General features: G+C 39.3%; 2 protein-coding genes across 15 annotated transcripts in view; both read left to right on the plus strand.

Moving 5' to 3' along the window:
• The window catches only part of LOC131677369 (cystinosin homolog), a 42931-nt gene extending 36997 nt beyond the window's left edge, over window positions 1-5934 (plus strand). For 8 of the 9 annotated variants that reach the window (XM_058957133.1, XM_058957132.1, XM_058957131.1 and 5 more), the window contains 4 exons: window positions 46-704; window positions 759-1047; window positions 1111-1213; window positions 5625-5934. In XM_058957133.1, coding sequence (XP_058813116.1) covers window positions 46-704; window positions 759-1047; window positions 1111-1213; window positions 5625-5742 — 1169 coding nt within the window. In that variant the 3' untranslated portion in view covers window positions 5743-5934. Of the gene's footprint in view, window positions 1-45; window positions 705-758; window positions 1048-1110; window positions 1214-1649; window positions 2129-5624 lie in introns of those variants that run through there. The other variant, XM_058957140.1, reaches the window with a different exon arrangement.
• A 3286-nt stretch (window positions 5935-9220) lies between these two features.
• The window catches only part of LOC131677373 (G protein-coupled receptor kinase 2), a 208763-nt gene continuing 198585 nt past the window's right edge, over window positions 9221-19398 (plus strand). Inside the window, exons 1-2 of one of the 6 annotated variants that reach the window (XM_058957150.1) lie at window positions 9221-9376; window positions 11560-12335. The gene's annotated coding sequence lies outside the window, so the exon portion shown is untranslated. The remainder of the gene's footprint in view (window positions 9377-11559; window positions 12336-19398) is intronic. The other 5 variants (XM_058957151.1, XM_058957152.1, XM_058957153.1 and 2 more) reach the window with 5 other exon arrangements.

The following is a 19398-nucleotide window of genomic DNA, read 5'->3' on the forward strand; positions in this document are numbered from 1 at the left end:
TATTTGCATCCAATAACACACACTAACTATTTCCTACTATTTCAGTCACCGTTAACGGTCAAACCACGATCGGCGCCAGCGTGGTGATCGATCCGCAGGACCTTACATTAATAATCGATGAAAGTACAGACATTCTGGTGCGCTTTCGAGGTCCGCTAACGCAGAACATCCAGTTTAACTTTTCCTCCGATCACGATCAGTACGTAAAGGTGACGCCTTCGCTGTTCTCGGTCGATGCACCCACTAACGGGTTCATCGACAAGGCAGTCTCCGTAGACCTAGAACCACTATCGCCCGGTCAGTTTGACCTGGTGGGTCACATAATTCCGGCCGGGTTGATTGATGATGCCAAGGCGTTTATCAGGATTACTGTGGCAAATTCCGGCACGCTTGTATACGTGGCCATCGTGATCGGATGGATTTACTTCGTGGCCTGGACAATCTCGTTCTGGCCCCAGATGATCATCAATTTCCGACGAAAGAGCGTGGTGGGACTTTCGTTCGATTTTCTAGCGATGAATCTACTCGGGCATACGTTGTACGCTATCTTCAACTGCTCGCTCTATTGGAACGATCACGTGGAACAGGAATACTTTGATCGAAATCCGCGAGGATTGAACCCTGTCATCGCCAACGATGTAGCGTTTTCGATACATGCTTCATTCGCCACGTTCCTGACGGCGCTGCAGTGCTTTTTCTATGAGGTGAGTTTAGGGCGTCTTTTGATCGTGGTTCATTAAAAAATATCTTCTTTTCAGAGAGGAGAGCAGCGCGTGTCGTACATTGCACAGGGCATTTTGAGCATATTTGCGATAGTGATTATCATCTCTGGAATACTGGTCGGAACAGGACATTGGCATTGGTTGGATTTTTTGTACTGCTTGAGCTACATTAAGCTGTCGATTACGCTCATCAAATACGTACCGCAGGCGGTACTGAACTTCAGGCGGAAGAGTACGGTAGGATGGAGTATTGAAAATATCCTACTTGATTTCACCGGGGGCATGCTGAGTATGCTACAGATGATACTTAATGCATACAATTATGGTAGGATATGCGAATTTGGGTTACCACTTGAACAGATTTTTAGGATGTTCTTTTTCTTTGTAGATGATTGGGCATCAATTTTCGGTGATCGAACGAAGTTTGGTTTGGGGTTATTCTCTGTTCTGTTTGACATTCTTTTCATCATACAACACTACGTGTTGTACAGGTTAGTATATAGATTCATGCTACTCCGATATGCCAAATAATATGGTTTCAGTTCCTCGAGAATCAAATTTCGACCGCACAGAAGCATACTAATCACATATGTTCATTACGTCACACTTTAAAATTTTTACAGACTTCCCAAGAAACCAATCGATACTATCGAGTCTAATCTTCAGTCCCTACTAAAACCTCCTCACGTTGTCCCAACTACTGACAAGGATTAACACCTGGTAGAGCATGGGCAAAACAAATCATACATACGCACACAACATGGTTGCTGCCACTTTGCTCAATCACACAGCCAAACAATACATAAAACACGCCAAGGAACATTGCCAATTTACAACTTACACTAATTAAGTTTCTGCATGACAGTACCTAGAGCCCATTGGTTTCAACATGTCATTAACTTAACTTATTTGCAAACGTGAATACAGGAATCGCACGGAACTCAAAACACTGGAGGAGGATTCTAGCAACAGCGCCGCCGCTGGCAGTAAGTCGAGCCTGCCGTAGTAGTAGGAGTCTCTCGGTTCAGTGACTGTCCCGTCTTAGCCGTTACGTTGCCATACGTTTTAGTCTGGTTGCATCAAGTACAGCTTGCTTGCTTGATACTAACCTAAACGACAAACGCTACGTTGTATCTTTACAACTGATTTACTTCAGGACTGCTTGTAGGTCCGCTGTAGTGCTTCATCGTACAGAGTAGGCTAGGGGATCAGCAAATTCCACTATTTAGTTGCTTTTTAGGTTTTTTGTGGACGATACAAAAGTTCATTACATGGCGACCCTGACAGACTTGCGGTGACGTGAGCGACCGACCCCTTGACAGAGGCTGGTTTCTATGATTTCAGTCGTTTAGATTTTATTTGTTTTTTTTTTATTTATTGTACAAATAAATATATAACCAATTGTTCGTTTTTGTTTATAGTTTAAATTCGAGATAAAAAAAGGGAAAAGTGTTTGCAAGGGTTGTGTTCATATCCGAAATATCCCGTAGTCCTAACGTAGAATTGGATGACAGTATTCAATATTTAAAAACAAGTTCGAGAAAAGTTTGTAATCCATTGAATGACAAGTGGAATATCTCATCTAATCTTACTGACCACCAAGAATCTTTTTTTTTTCTGAACCGCCAGACGAGGTACTATTCATATATTGTGATACGCCTTTTATATTCTCTTACATGTACCATTATATGACCAACCCATTAAGAATAAAATAGGATTTGATCCTGTTATGTTAAATAAATCATATTCTGGTGCTTAAACACTTCGAAGCGAAATACTTCTACTTGGAAATCCGTACACATGAAATCAGGTGTTACTCTGGATTGATTTGACATACGAAAAACGAATTTTATTGGACTTTCTTTGAACTTCCAGCCATCATCTGTCGCACAGTGGGCTGCTCAATCGCATCTTCCAACTTTTTTCGTGCATTGAACTTTATGTGAACATTCGGAACCATTCCAGTTTTTTAAACTTCCGCTTGATAATTCCGCAATATTTTTCGAATGGTCGAATTGCAAGCAGTTGGAGTGGAAAGAAATTTTTTTGTCGGTAAAACCCACCTCATTTTTGCGGTATCACTGTAACACCTCCCAGCTGTACTGGCAACTTGCCAAATCTGAATGAAAGATAGTACATTTCTACAGGATCTCTTTCTAATACAGCTTCGAGTATGATTTGCTTTGCGTTAAAAAGCTTAATTTTGGATCCGTAGCTGCAAATTCTTTGTCAAATGATTAATTTCTGTGCTTGTGGCAACACTTGTAAGTAGAGGTTTTCCCACTAGTCGGGTTCTTTTTTTGCCCGTCGGACCCTTCTTTTCAGGGCAGCCTAGGTACTTCTACCGGAATTTCGGATTTTCATAACACAACAAACTAATGGAAAAACAAAAATTAATTTCAAATTTACCGACTTTTATTCTCCCACTCCCCACGGCTACTGATGCTGAATGATCTGCTTTCGCTGGCGGATGGTCTCTGCTGCGTCCGACCGGCCGGGAACACAACGGCCAAGTTCTCCCAATTTTAGAGGGCTGCTCCGGCAGCGGTCCTTAACAATTAGGGAGGTGAGCTTTGCTCTTTTGTTGGATCCTCCCTAGCGTCGGTGGCGAACTATCGTTTATTCGCCGTAAACGATCCCGGAAGTCACCGCAGTAAATTTCCCAGGCGGAACCTTTGTTCGCCTTGCTTCGTTCCCCTTGGTAATTAACTGTGGAGGAGAGCTTGGCTCGTTTGACTGATCCTCCACGGTGACAACGGACGATGCTTCGGATCTATGACACATAGCAGGGAACGCGAGTGGCTCCTTCGCGATTAGCGTTCAACTACGGCGATCCTGCACCACACTTGTAACAGGACCACCGCACTTTCGACGGGCTTAATTGGCCGTCTCACAAGCGCACTTCACACTCGGTTACTGTAGTGGAAAACTGTCCCGAAAAAGGCGTTTATTCTGGGCGTCTTTCTACTACCGTGCTCCGTCACTATCTACCGTTTTCACGATGGCCGCCTTCCGCACTCGACAAAAAAAAACCCACCAAATCGCCTGGATGCATAGCTGTCATCGCCCTTGCAGCATAACCAGCAACCAACTTAACAGCAAAAGGATATGAAACAAAAATTAGCTAACCTATCTACACGAACAAAACCGTTCACAAACGCGAAAATGAACAAAAATTTACAACTAAATGTGAACGGTATCGAACAGCGGTGAGCATACTTTTTTGTAAACAAATACACTGTACGGAGAGAGTAAGCACAAAGAGGTATATTTCCACCCAGTGCTAAATTGTTACCTTGACGGGTTACACACTGCTCGCATCAATCTAATTCAATTGTCAGATGGATTGATATGCGAGAAAATGTTGATACGATTATAAATCCCAGTAAAGTTCAGTCGGAAATGAGCCGAAATCTGGGCTGGTTCCTGTTAGTTCCGGCTACAGTTCCACAACTGATTCTAACTAGAATCGGTTGTGTCACTGGAGCCGGAGTACGAGCTAAAGCCAACCAGCATTCAACCAGGTCAGTAGTTCAAATGTATCTGTTCACATCTCTTACTGTTTTCAATTTGGTTGTCAAAGTGTATTTTGACATTCAGATACTTTTAGTTGGGAAATAGTTCAACTAGCGCAGCTCCAACTAAACAAACGGCTCAGTTAAACAGTTTTTGATCAGCAAATCGCAACTGTCCTATTCTTTCATTCCACAGCTTACTCTACCGGATCATGGTAGCTCATCATGTCACCTTGTCTTGCTATCTCGTTGTGCTAACTCGAATAAAAGGTTGGCTAGTACGAGCGCTCGCTGGCAGTGCTCATTACTTTACGTACGTTCAAAGCGGTAGCTCAGTTTATTTGAGACATCCAAGCCCATTGTGGCAACGAAGTAGACCTTTTAACTAAAATAGCTATTTTAACGTATGTATCAATGTCCAACAATCGTCAGACTTTGTCGGCACCTGATGACAAAGCTGTCAGGTGTGGCCATTTCATCGCTTCTTCGCCAAGCACATCTGTTAACATCTTTCCTGGAATGTATTTTTACAATTTGTACGAAGTCGGTTATCCAATAATCGGATTTCGTCTTACCTGCCCGGCAGACCCTAAGTGACAGGGCGGCCAAGGTGCTTCTAGTATGAATTTTCGGATTTTTGCATTTACAATTTTTACCGTGTTTAAACTACTAAGGCCCGAATTCTTCACCCTCGCTTAACTTTTAAACCAGGTTCACCAGTACGTTTAAACCTGGCTTAAGCGTTAAGTGAGGGTAAATAAATCGGCACTAAATCTCTTGCGCTGATAGCTACGGCTATCCTGCACCACACTTGTAACCGGACCACGGGCCGGCACTTTCGACGAGCTTAACTGGCCGTCCCACACGCACACTTGCACTGATAGCTTCAAAGTAATGTTGCGGCTGGTGGAAGAACGGTAGAATCCTAATGGCCGCGTTCTTTTGTTTTGTCGATTGCAGTTCAATTCTTAGTGGTTCCTAACGTTTACCTATCTGGGCCAAAACATGCACATATCGAAATCGCACCGTTTTCGGTAACTGGCAGTGTGCAGCACTTTTTGCCGTAGAGAATTGTGTTATATCTAACCCTATGTTACAGATGTAGTACAACAACGTCTACACCTAATAGACTGCATAGAACAAAAATTACATGAAAAAATATAAATGAGAATATTGACAGCGGCAATAAACAATATGCTCTAATGGGTTAGAAGTTAGCTTTAATTCCCTAGCCCTACGTTACATGAGACTTCGTTATCTTTTGTTTTTACGGCCGTCTAATTCAATGCGCTCAACAAAACTTTCCAGTCAAATATGATTCTCGAGTTCATCATTCATCCAAACCGTCTGTCATTCCGAACCTACTAACACTGTTGTTCTTTTCCAGGAACACACAATACGTCGAGCTACCGGGGGATAACGTCACCGGTCCGGATCCTGGCACTAGTCACCTACCGATCTCGCCCGACCCTATCAGTGAATGTCAAGAACCGCTCAATGTTTAGTGTGTGTATGATAAAGTGAAAATGAAACTCATAGAATATATCGTCCCGAAGCTAATCCGTCGTATGACAAAATATACCGCAAAAGCTTTTAGAAGTGAAAACGCTATTACAAAAGGCTGATACATATATAGTTTGTTGAAAAAAAAAATTTCCGTGTAGTGCATGTTTCAACACAATAGTATAATTTAAATTAGTACAAAAAATGTTGAATGTGAATGAGCACTTTTTCATTTAATCCGAACGCAGAATGGTACCCATCAAGTGACTTCCAGAGCATGAGCGTACACTACAATTCAAGAGTGCTGATTCAAATGGACCTTAGTGACAAATGTAAACAAACTGAGTTATTTGCAGCACAGCATGTGATTACAACATAGCTAACGAATACCGAAAACCAGGATTCATTATACACAGTATTTATCAAAATAACAAGCATTATATAAAAAGTCGCAAAGTTTTCATGATCATATTTTGAAATTTTGCACTTGAGACCTTTTAAAATGAAAGGACCTATGCGCGAAATATTTCAAAACCTCTGCAACTGTTCATAGGCGCCATGCAAAAACGACGCAAGATTCATTTCATTCCATGTTTTCCCCACTGCACATAGGTACCTAGTAAAAACGTCCTAAGCATCAAAATAAAAGAAATTATTTTCTTCTGTTCATGCGACTTATTTTCGAAGTTGAATTTAATAAGTTTAATAAATTAAATGATAATTGGAAAGCTTAGTTATTCTAAAGTAACATGCCATTCGTTGGTTTTAACCACTTCCAGCCAATGATTTGTTAATATAAACTAAAGTTTCCCGCATTTTTTGTCTGCAAGACTTCTGTTAAATCCAGTGCAACTATTTACCATAGTAATGAAGAACATTCGTATTCCGGTGCTCATTTTGTCGAAAACTTTGAAGAAATTCAATATTCGTCGTAAGAGCTACCTTTGCTGAAAAAAGCCGTATGTGCAGCGTCGTATGATTCTTGGGCCCGAAAAGAAGACCTATGTGAAAGGTCCTATAATTTTCAAAAGGACGCATCATTCTAAAGCGCTTAAAAACTACATTAGCACTAAACATTTCATATTTTTAGCATTATTTACCTAAAGAGCATAGTCCTTAGACTATATTGGCATAATTGTTCCATCAAAACGCATATTTGTTCTTTAATAGGGATTTGTTTTAGGTCCATGAAACTTCAGCCTCGTTTTTCTCAGTTCGAGCTCAATGTCACTTAGGACCTTTTGAATAAGTACTCTTGAATTTGTCTGTGCTTAAAACTTCAGAATAATTTGTAATGTAAACACGTTCTTGTTTGACACTATCGGTTTTCCTTGACAGTGAATTTAGCCATATGGGTTAGCATTTTTGATGATAATCCCAGTAAAAAAAGGGGTCAAGGTATTTCAATGGAAGGTGTGGTCGTAATAATTCAATTTCTTGAAAAAAAATTATTTGTTATTTTGCGCACAAAAGCGCGAAAAAAGTTCAACTACGTATCTTTAACGCCAACTGCACAGAAAAAAAAATCAAAAGCAGCTTATGGCTTAATGACCCAAAAAGAGTTTTGAAAAACAATTGAATTTGCTGGGAGAACAGTCAAAAATACTTACCCATGTGGCTTAATTCACTGTTAAGGAAGACCGATAGTATCAAACAAGAGCATTTTCATAGAAAAGCAATTGTAAATTGTAAACAAACTTTTGTTTTGCTGATTTTTCTCAATTTATTTTAATCGGCAGTGGAATAATGAGCGAAACAATTTTGTTTACAAAAATCTCTTTAGCCCTTTCGAAGAATTAATATTGAATTATTCTGAAGTTTTAAGGGTTGAGCATATACATTGCTATATTTAGAACGATGAGCTCAATCAGTTTATGTAAGAGAAGAAGAATTTTATTCTTCATATGACCCAATTATATTATTTGGATCTCATGGTAACGCTTGATTTACCATAGAGTTCAAAATGGTAGTGTTTGAGACCCAAGGCTGTGGAATGATCCCCGACGGTCTCGGTCTCCATTTTTCCATTAAATTTTTAGGTAGAGTCGTGGTTTGGCTACGGCATCGAGCTTCATTCCAGAAAATGTTTAATCATAATAGTTCAAGTAACGAAAAATATACGAACAATGGACATGTATTTGAATCTTTTGACAGTTCATGGGACAAAATCATATCGAACATCACTGCAAATCTAGAGGTGATGCCAGGCTGTTATTACGGCAAACAGTGGGTATTCGAAGTATTAAGATTTCCGAGAGCTCATTTAAAACCATGGATGCAAAGTTAAACCAAAAGAGTTAGGTTTGTTTTCCTCACGAAATACCTATCCTCAACCGGTTTTTGCAGCAAAAAATATTTTGTTTTGCTCACGGAATAATTGGTGATTCACGCATGCCAACCTGTGTGCGATATTGATTTTCAACGTATTATATACAAATGTTTACACAGGTTTTTCGGAAAAATTTGTTTTAGATTATACGTCTGTTCTCTGTGATAATAGCAATTTAACTGCTTCTTCTGTTTGTGAATACATTTTTCGTCGCATCAAACTCTACATTGATCTGTTTTTGTTGGTAGGTCAGTCAACTCAAGTTGAATTAATTTTTTTAGAATGTAAGTTGTTCAATATGCACGGATACGAAAAACTACCCAAAGTTGAGCTCTTTTGACTCAATTTCGGGGTATCGTGGAATAAGGTAAAATTAGGTAAACCGTGTTGAAGGTAGTTTCCCCTTAACTACGGCAAAAATCACAACTCATTTATAGGTTTTTTTATACTCAACCTTGAGTTGAATATACTTAAATTTAAGTTGAATCTACCTAATTTTGAGTATACCTCAAACAACTCAAAAGTACCTTATTCCACGGAAGACCTCGACTCAGTCGAATCTCTCGCTTTGTTTTTGACAACACTAGTAAGTGTGAAAGCGATGCAAAACTCAAAAGTACCTAAATTTAAGTTAAAAGAACTTATTCCGTCGGTTGTTTTATTTTTCCGTGTGGAATGATTTAGATTAAATTGTTAGCGTATAGATTTTGAGCTTTTATCATATACTTTCTTTTAGAAATAGTTATTTTCTAAAAAATAAATTATTTAACGTAACGTCCTCGCTAAGCACGCTAACTCCCATTTCAAACGGTTGTTAACATCTCTAGCGGACACTAGCGAAACCGTTTGACTTTCAAAAGTCTGCGCACATCTCTCTACATATCGTTTTTTTGACATGACAACAGGCATTCCGCTGACTGTCAAAGAGTTTTCCTTGTATGCGTTATCGATCTACGAAATCGTCACTCAACCCATCAGCTTCTCCACTGTTCCGTAACATTTCCCCGTCGTCCTCTCTCTTTCTTTTGGTTCACTATCTCCCACACCCCTGCAATTCTCTATAGGTGTACGTGTCATCTCTGTTCGGAATCGGACATTCTTGGTTTGGCAGCGGCCTGCAGAGCGAACGAGATTCAGTCTTTAGATGAGTGCCGTTCCGTGACGTGTGATTTGCGTCTCCGTGTTTCGTGTGCGTTTTTTTCTTCTGCATGCAAAAGCAATAAAAAAAAGTTGCATTTCATACAAATAATACAACATACGGTATCCGGTTCCGTGTCCGAGTCGTCCACTAGGCAGCTTAAATCCGGGTTGGTAGAATGATCCATCGATTACGGTCGGGGGTGTCTGGTGCAGGAAAAGAATCCCCAAAAAGGAGTGGTGCAAAAGGTTGTCCCGAGCAAACGATTAACCCACTGAAATTTTCGATGCTCAGCGTTCCAGATTGCACCGATGCATGCGCGATTTGAAATGGGATCAATCCATTAGAACACGATCTTCATGATTCGGGGTAGATATCATGTAAAAGTGATAGTAAAATCAGTGATCCTTTCTGGGGAGAATCACGGTGTTTAAGATCGTGGGATTTTGCTCGGGTTGCCATTCCACAACTCTTCCAACGGTGGTGCTGATACGCAGCAGATTGTGTGCGCCGTGCTCTGTTGCAGCAGTAGTAGTAGCAATGGTGTTAGTGACAACAGTGGTGTTCTTGCTTTAGTGAATGATCGTCGTTCGTCCAGCATCCATGCTCGTGCACGAATCGCGTTAAGAGTTTTGTGAGAATAACACAGAACTGTAGTGGTTCGATTATTGGTGGTCTTTTGATTTTTTTTTGGAAATTACTAGTGCACGTGAATGAAGTGTCATGTTTGATGTAGATTTGTGATGCGATTAGTGTAGGGATAGGAGTATGGCTCCTTCGCTGTGTTCATAACGTGAAATAAATTTGCTAACTAATGTTTAGGGGCCAATTTAAACATAATGATTACGGCTTAGAAGACAATACTGTCAAAATTCACTTCGTGTGAAAATTCTGGACAATCCGTTACTCGTCAATCACAGATGTTGGCAGTAAACAAAAGAGAAAAGTTTTCTCTTTCATTAACTACTGTGAACTGTGTTTGATCAAAAACGGTTTGCCCGGAATTTCCTTTCAAAGAGAATTTTGACAGTTGGCTTTTAAGCCGTAATCATATGTTTGTTGAGTCATATGTCCATACGCAGATAATCTGCGTATGGACATTATTGACAATGAAACCTTTAAACTTAAAAATATAAGCCAATCTTCTCAAGATAAATTTATTCTCTCGCATCTAGAATTTTTGCGTTTTTTTGCACAACGACAAGATTTCGAAGAAAATAGTACCTTAAATAGTACTAAAATTTGTTTAAAAAAACAAAAGAAAAAGTATTCTAATTACAATGTTACATAAACAATACAATTTTTGGTAGTTTAGTTTTTGTACTGTTTATAGCATATTATGTAATGAAAATCATAGAGTAAAAGTTCTATCCTCAATTAGTTTGAGGCCCACATATCTCATCTGCTTAAAATGTTCGTTTTGACGTCTTTAGTAGCTTTCATGAAATTCCTTGAATGTTGGCTCCAGTTCGCGATATTATTAAATACGACTGCTTGCCTATACTGATTTATTTCTTTCGTGTCCCTATTTTAAAAATGTAAGCCAAATCTCAGAAAAAAAAATTGAATCATGTTTTTTTATGAAAAAAAGTATAATTATAAAAATTATATTGAAAAAGTTTCTTTTATTCTATTGGGCTATGTAAATAATACCTCCTCGACTAGTTGTATAGAATAGAATCGTTAATCTTAAATTATTCGTTGTATGCTCGAGACTTCCAACCGAGAAGGATTCTATTAGTAGAACTTTAACATTATTTTTAGTACCTCAGCACCAGAGTAAAAATAATCGAAGTTCTTTTTTGACGACTGAAAATGAACCTGATGCGACTCGTGGTTAATAGAAAAAATATTCATTCGAAAATCCATGTTATTCATTCAGTTTAATATCGTACAATAATATTCATTTCACTAAGCATCTAGACAAATGTTTTCAAATGCCGGTAAAGTATGTAAAATAACAATTATCATCGCTTACATTGTGCCAGGGCCTACTTTGATGCGTTTGATTCGTTGCTGCACGTTCGCTTCGTGTAATAATCGGAGACGAATGCAAATCTGCATGGATTAATGGGCGGTTTGTTCGTTTGCCGTTTTCCGCTGCGTCACTGAAGATTAAAAATGAATGTGGCTGAATATTATCAATTTTTATTCAATGAGTTTGAATATTTGTAACTCTGCTCTGCACCAAGAATCGACTGCTAGGTCAGTTCAAACAGACGGTAAACATTTCGCAAAAAGCATGATTTTTCTTTTTAAGCACAGATACGCACCTCTACGGTTTAGATTTTTAACAGATCAAAGTACAATCAGCAAAATTCGAATTCCTGTGATCTGTTTCTTGCGTTGTAGGTAGATCTGAACGTGAAACAAAAAATATTTAATATTCGATCGGAGAAGCTGATAGCTTTGAAAGTCTCCGAGAGAATGAATAAAATTTAATACGCTCCGTAACTCAGCAGACATCTCTCGCAAACTGTCCTACGAAAAACTCTCGGACTCAGACCCGTGTGTGCGGTATGTGTGTATACGTTTGTTGACTCGACACTCAAAATTCGTCACAGTAAGCAAGGTGTTTGAGAGAGTAGCTTCATCATAGCAACTAGTATTGTGCAGAGTGTTGAAGTACAGTGAAGTGAGTGCAAATAAAGAAAAAAAGTAGTGAAAGAAAAGTTTAAAATACTTCTGAAGCTGGAGGAAAATCGTAGGAAGGAAAAATAGTTGCCAGAGCAGGTGCATTCAATTTGCTTCTCCGCCAGCCGGTAGACCACCGTGCAGCATTCTCAATCTTCTCGCGAATAGCGCTGCACCGTGTTGATATGGGTGTTTAAAAGAAAAAATTCTTTCCGTCTGCATCCGGAAAATTCAACTAGTGCAACTAGCCAGTTCTGTCTCGGCGAAGTGAAATCCTTTCTAAAGTGACAATAAGTGTTTTGTCGTCGCGTAAACGTGCAAACGGGCCCGTCTGGGGCTGGCAGAACAACAACGGTGCCCGAGACACCGAAGACGGTGAAGCTCGAACACCAATACCGACGAAACAAGCCGATACGGTCGGCCATTCTCACCTTCTGGGTGATTGACTTCTAACTTGTTCATTCGACAACGAGCGCTAAATACTAGCGCTAGAGGTAAGAACAATACTATTTTATCTGCTTTGATAGGGATCCCAAGGTGAGAAATTCTGCAGAGGGCCGTATGGAAATGTTACCGTGAGTGGGTGTAAAACCAGAGCGTAGTTTGGATGCTTTTTTGCATCGGAGAGCTTGTGATTATTTTTGACAGCTGGATTATCTTACAGTTTGCGCGTTGGGTTGTGTTGGTACGCCCGTTGAATGAAACTATGTTGAATGGGCAAGGCGGGTTTGTGTGTATTTGTCACTGCACGATTACGGTCGGCTGAGCGGTGTTTGGTTTAGTGCACAGCGAAGTAAATGGTGGTAAACCGGGATAAACTATGGGAACCAGTGTTGAGTGGATTGTAATTGTAGTTTAATGGTAATTAGGGAGCGTTTTCGTTGCCTGCATAAACAGGTGATTTGAAATCGACACGCAATTTTTGATTTATAGAGAAAACCTAAACTTAACTGACGAATTCAAACCTGGAGCTACTGGAATTTTCTTATACACGAATCTTTACGATATTGGTATACAACAACCCGAGATATCTGGATTACAGAAAAACTTAATTTTATCTGAAACAGAAGTGGGTCTTCTACTTCCCCGCATTAAAAAATCGTTTTCGTTTTTCGCATATTTCTTTTGAACATCAAGAATACGAATGTTGCGTTTATAGATAAGTATAGTTTGTATACAAATCGTTTGCTTTTCTCATCTATTTAGCGTTTTTTAAAATCCATGGCAATGCCCTATCTATAAAGTACTTGTAATTTTGGCATTTTAACGATTAATATAATTAAATAGACAATCGGTAAATGCCACTCCCCTATGTTGAAGGGATTGACGGAATTGTACGCATCAGCAAGTATATTTGTGCATCAGATTTAAAGAGCCTCTGACAGACAGTTGCTTTAAGATGGTTATTGCATTACGCCTCAATAGTAGTGCATCTACGAGACCGAGAGGGCCTTTTCATGTTTTTACATACTTTGCACCAGCTTTAACTAACGCACGACGCGGGTTGGCTTTTTCTGTGTTTGTTATTTGGTAGTCTTATGTGTATCTGTGTATGTGTTCGTCTGAGTACTTGTGACAGATGGTTCAGGGAATGGATGCAGAACTGGCGTATATGATAGAATAGTGGGTATTCCTTCCTAGGATTCGTGGGTCGCTTTTTATCGGTGTTCAATTTGTACATTCGATTCGATTCATTCGTGAAGATCGAATTGGATAAAGTAAGGTACGATTAATTTACCGACGCACGTGTATCATTCATTCCCGGTCAGCATAGCATGATAAAATTCTAGTTAAATGAATTTTCGTTAATAGTAAATAAATATCATTAGCTGGTATTTATCCGAGTTCAAGTAGTTTGATTGCAAGTTACATGTGTTCTTTTTTTCTACTTCATAAGTCTTTATTTTTGTACTTATATTACTTTGTTTTTCTATTACAAATGCATACCGTCAATTTATCTCTCCCATTCCAACAGTACAAACGCTCGTGACCTTCGCGAAACGCGAACGTACAATTGCAATCATCCACACATACTTATCCCCGCGTCGTTTTTTCCAAAAATGGTTTTTCCGTGATCACGATTGCCGCAAAACCACTCAATCGATTTTCTAAATTTTTTTTTTCAATTGATCGTTATTAATTTTTCTCGTACCTTAACGATTCATTTTTCATGCATAAAATTTTGTTTTGTGGATGAGACTTTTTCAATACAATTTTTAGAGTTTAAGAGAGCGACTTTGGAGGAAAAACGTTCCCGAACCCAGGAAAAAATATTATTTATTCAACTAATCGTTAAGGTACGAGGAATATTCATACTAATGGAATTTTTTGAGTTTTGGGATTTTAGTTGATCTGTTGGTCTGCTATCATGATCACCGCAAACCTCTTAACCAACAAATGGTTTCGGGGAAAAAGCCATAACTCCGTCAATTATCAATATATTTTTATAAATTTATGCTTGTTCATTTCACTGAAAAATGTGCTACAAAAATACTATAAGTTTGATGTAATGAAATCATTGCTTCATGCCTTCAGGTAAACTTCCATTTTCTTGACATTTTTCGCACAAAATAGTATGTAACACCTTAAGTGAACGTTTTACTTGACGTTTTAGCACTTATAAACTAACAAACGCAGACTCAGAAGTGAACCTACAAATGCCCGTGTTCGTGCGGTCATGAAGCGGTTATGTCCGGAAATCCCTATACTCGGCCCTAGCAGCATAGGTTCAATGCTTTCAGATGGACCAAACAAAAAAAATGACGGTCATATCCACTAAACAACACGTTCCATGGCGGCAAAAAAACGAATCTATAAACGCGAAGTCATGTACCGTAGACTGGGGTGACATTGATCACTTTTCGAAGTAATCATTACATATTTTTAGACGCAACACATTTTTTTCAAGTTTAATATTTTTAAAACATGTACTGATGTATAGAGAACAAGATTGGATGGTTTTACCTAAAATTGTCCGCTTACAGCTATTTTTCCTAATATGATTTCAAGTTGAAGTACGTTTTCGTATTCCGGGGTGACTTTGATAACCTGCATATACATCTACATTAAGTTATTGATGTCAATGTTTTTCATTCAAATGTTTGTTTAAACTAATTCTGGAAAGATACTCACTGTTAAATAGATGTTCATTGGTATTATACAAAGTATTTCAATGTACTGTAAAATTCGAGTAACCAAAATTCGTATAATTTGTGTCCAACTAGAATAAAAGATTCTGAAAACCTTTAAAACTACTAAAATTGTTTTATGCCAGTGATTTATCAATGTACAAAAAGCTTCATCCATTTTAGCACGTTGGAATATTGAACAATAAAACAAATGTTCCGAATTTTAGCTTAAAATAATTTGAAATAATTGCCAACTAGTTTCACAAAAAATGTATTTAAAATAAACAAACTCCTAAAACTAAATTTGGCACATCCCAATCTAAAGGAAAACAAAAACTCGCTTGTAATTTATTTCTCTTGCTCAAATCTGAGATTTTTTTGTTTTATAAAAAATAGACACTTAACGAAGCTTCGTAATAATAAGGTAAAGTCAAATTTCGGTTTTTTGTAGTTTTTGTACCCAAAAACCGAACAATATATTCACAAAGTATAACAAATCAGTATTTTATAAGTTTAGAGTAAAAATCTTTTCAAATTAAAATGATTCGATGGACTATTCTGGTTTAATAAGCGATCTACGAAAAAAGTTTCGAGTGATCAAAGTCACCCCGATGATCAAAGTCACCCGGATGATCAAAGTCACACCGGTTTACGGTATACGCGAAAAAATGCATTAACATACATATGCTTGAGCCCTTCACGATCATCCACGCAACCTAAACCCGCGACCTCGCAAACATGATAACATCCCGGTGATAAGGTAAATCTCTCAGCATTTATAAATTTTCAAAAGCGGTTTCAGACGTGAACCTACACACTCCCGCGCTCGCGCTGTCATTAATCGGTCACTTTTGGAAGTCTATCCGTGGTACCAATTAAAAAATTAAAAAAAGAAAGCTCTCATACCCACTTGATAACACATTCCATGGCGACATGACCGGGAACTCTAGTGATATGGAAGAGCTCACTTTGTTCTAGCATCTGAATCCTGCACCGAAAATTAAGTATCAGATTTGTGGTCCGCGCACGATCATCCAAGAACACACGCGAATATGCGAAAGGCAAACGGTTTTAATATAGAATTTCTACGCTCGAAGTTACATACACGTTAGCACACGCGACATACAAACGCACACGCGATCGAACACGTTAACATACAAACGCTCGAGCCTTTCGCGATGATACACGCGATCCCTCCTTCCGCACGTATCTGAACCGTACAATGAATATCACATCCAGAATCACATACCGCTGCAATTGGCCTTAAGGTGAAGCGATGTCAAAATCACAACAAAGGTTCGGTTATGCTCGGATATGTTCGGGTTACGTTCAGCATCTGTGTGCGGCTAGAACTATACCGATAGAAGATGGCACGCACACAAGCGTATCATTCAGCAATCAGCTGACTGATTTTTATACTACGTGTTTCATTTGTTTTGAAAAATAAAAAGGTAGAAATTTTCCAAACGAATCAAAATTCCGTGAAGAGAATCTGTTCATCTGCATGTGCTAACATGTTTACATACAGTGATACAATTTCTAAGCAATCCGAGATAAGACATTTAAGTTACAAGCGATTTTGTCTTGCGCGCTTATGCAATGTTTTGATTTTGACGATGAAATAAAAAGAAGAAGCAGAAACGACGGCAGCCATTTTAGCTGCCACCTTGTGATTCTATTCAGCATGTCCTTAAGCAGTGTTTTAGTGGAGTGACATTTCTGCAATTGTAGTGAGTGATTCTGACGAGGAGCAATTCATAATTTTCACAAGAATGAAATCGAATGTGTCAATCACCACTCCCTACTTACAACAGAGCTAGGCTAGAAGAATCGTACATTTGTACAGAAACTGATTTGTGGATGCAAAATATACCCATCAGCATTCACGATGCTGACCAGCTTCATACCATATTGCTGGAGACATGAATTCATAGCAGGAGAAAAAAAATCTCGCGCACTTACCATTGATTTTACGCACCCGCTGTTGGAGATTTCCGGTTTCACCATGTATGAAGCACCCACTGTTGTTCTGCCCGTTTCTGTCCCCGGGCTAAAATTGTAACCGGGACCCATTGCGCACAGAGCTGTACCGGCGGGTCGACGTCGTCATCTTGTTCGCTGACGAATGATGCACACCGACTGGTCCGGAGGGTGTTCGTTCGGTTCGTTACGGCCGAGCTGCTGAGAAACCAGTGCGACCAGATGGGAAATCGATCCGGCTGCTATTTATTAGCAAATACGGCGTCAATTAGACTGTAAATGATTTCATTCACCTTTGCCTTCTCGTCTCGCTTGTAAGCTTCAGTATAGTGGCAGCATGCTCTCTCTCTCCGTGACCAAACGAGCTCCCGCGTGCTCCATCGAACAACCCCCTGCACCGGTTCTGATCAATGTGCAGTAAATCGCTGGAAAATGTACTGGAATGTTGGAAAAGATACATACGTGGGTGAAGAGGGGCATCTTCTAGTGTGGGAATTGCAAACAGAGGACACTAATGGAACGAAGCGAATAGTTGCTGCCAGCTTGAGCTCTGCGCTAATGGACACGGTTGGTCGGCGGGTTCAGCAGAGCCGACAAGTGCCACAATCTCTGAGCATCCTAATCTCGGGAAGCAGCAGGAGGCGAGGGCGACGAAGGTGGTGCTGGTTTGGTTTCGCATGCACAGTTCCATTCCTCGAAAGAGGTTACCGAACGCAATTTAATGGATGGACAAAATTAGCCGTATGAAGTTTTATCGCTCGGGTGGGAACGGTTGATGGCGAGCCAGCCACTCAAGGATTCAACCGGACGGTTTGGATTAGAATGGATAGTATGGAATGATGCAATGGAGCGTCTGTCAAGTGAGTCCGGTGCGAAATGTTTCCGAGTAGGGGCCTCGCCGCTTGGAAGCTGACAGAATTATTATTCGATGGTGCGGGGTCTGAACGCCGCCTGGTACTTCCAAATTCGGTGATTTGTAGTGCCAGACGGAATAAAGTGCCCGCCGACACGTTCCTTTCGGTTCGAGTGATGGTACAACATGCTGCTGCGGGTATCGTAGTAGTCATTTGCTCCGAAACAGCTGTAAAATGGTACACGCAAATATATCGATCGGTGTGAGGTATGAAGCTGCTTTCGGCTTGTGGCTTTCGAAAGTTTTGATACATGGTGCAGTCTCCGGGAATGTAAACACAAGCGCATGGGGACTATGCTTACTCGGGTCTGGAAAGGTGGATGCTGTCTAGTTTGTATTTTAAATTGGGATATAATCGTAAATTGACTCGACGTTATGGTTTACTGTTGTTTCAGAATTTACTAATAGATAATTTACGAATAATCGTATAAACATAGTAGGAAAGGTTGCTGTTGATTCATTTGCTCAAAATGCAGCTCTTGAGCTCAAGTAGGAGTAGAGGCTATTTAATGTTATTGTTAACATACCTTATCATATTCCGATAATATGACTTCGAAGATCTATCTAAATAATTGGATTCATGACTTAATGAAAGATTTAACGAGAAAAAACTGCGCTGAGCACGAAAATCAAGATTCAGGTATAGCTAGTTCCTGCCAGCTTTTCGCAAAAAATAAGCAGATGTCATTAACGAAAAGCGTAAAGATAAGTGGTTCTAAGATACTACCTTGTGGTGCTCCGGGAGTGATACCAAGAATCCAGAATACTCCATAAAGCCTTCTTGATTTGAGCTATCGAGTAAATTAACAGTGAAACTCAGTTCTTCTCGCATTTAATTTCAGTCCATAGTGGTGTGTGTGTGCTGCTCTTCTTCCTCTTCTTCGGATATCGACAGACTTCTCTCTGCTCCGCTTATCGACTGCTATAAATGGACAACAATTGATTGTAATTAGTAAACTTACTAAAATCGTAGCTTACACAACATACTTGATTTATGTCTATATAGTATCAACGAATTAGAGCGTTGCGTTCGAAAGTTGTGATAAATTGACATTTTTGGTGTTTCTAATGGTATTACTTCGGTTGTTGCATTAAAATATTCGTGCAGCTATTTTAGTGCAACAATTACGTTACTATCCAGTACAACGGGTGTAATTAAAGTTCAACTTCACACACTACTTATCTGCATGTGTGTTATCCCAACTCACAGCGGTTTACGGAAAAAAGATGTTTCCATGTATTTATTCATGCAAATCGCTTAGTTCAAGGATTTGTGTAGGTGAATTCCAGGGCAAACCGTGTTCCGAAGCCATCGTTCCATCAACCATCCCCGCCTTAAAGTAATGCTTGCATCAAATGGATTGAAGTACTATAAAAAGACCTTCGATTTCCGATCGACATGTATTTAGTGTATTTATTTGATATATAATATATATTATATTGCATGTATTTCACCATATAGTTTTTCACTTATTCCTTTTTAGTTTGTCCTCCTCTTTGCTTGCCCAAACATTTGATTTGACTAGAACTATGATT

Source organism: Topomyia yanbarensis, chromosome 1, assembly GCF_030247195.1.
Source record: "Topomyia yanbarensis strain Yona2022 chromosome 1, ASM3024719v1, whole genome shotgun sequence".
NCBI lineage: Eukaryota > Metazoa > Arthropoda > Insecta > Diptera > Culicidae > Topomyia > Topomyia yanbarensis.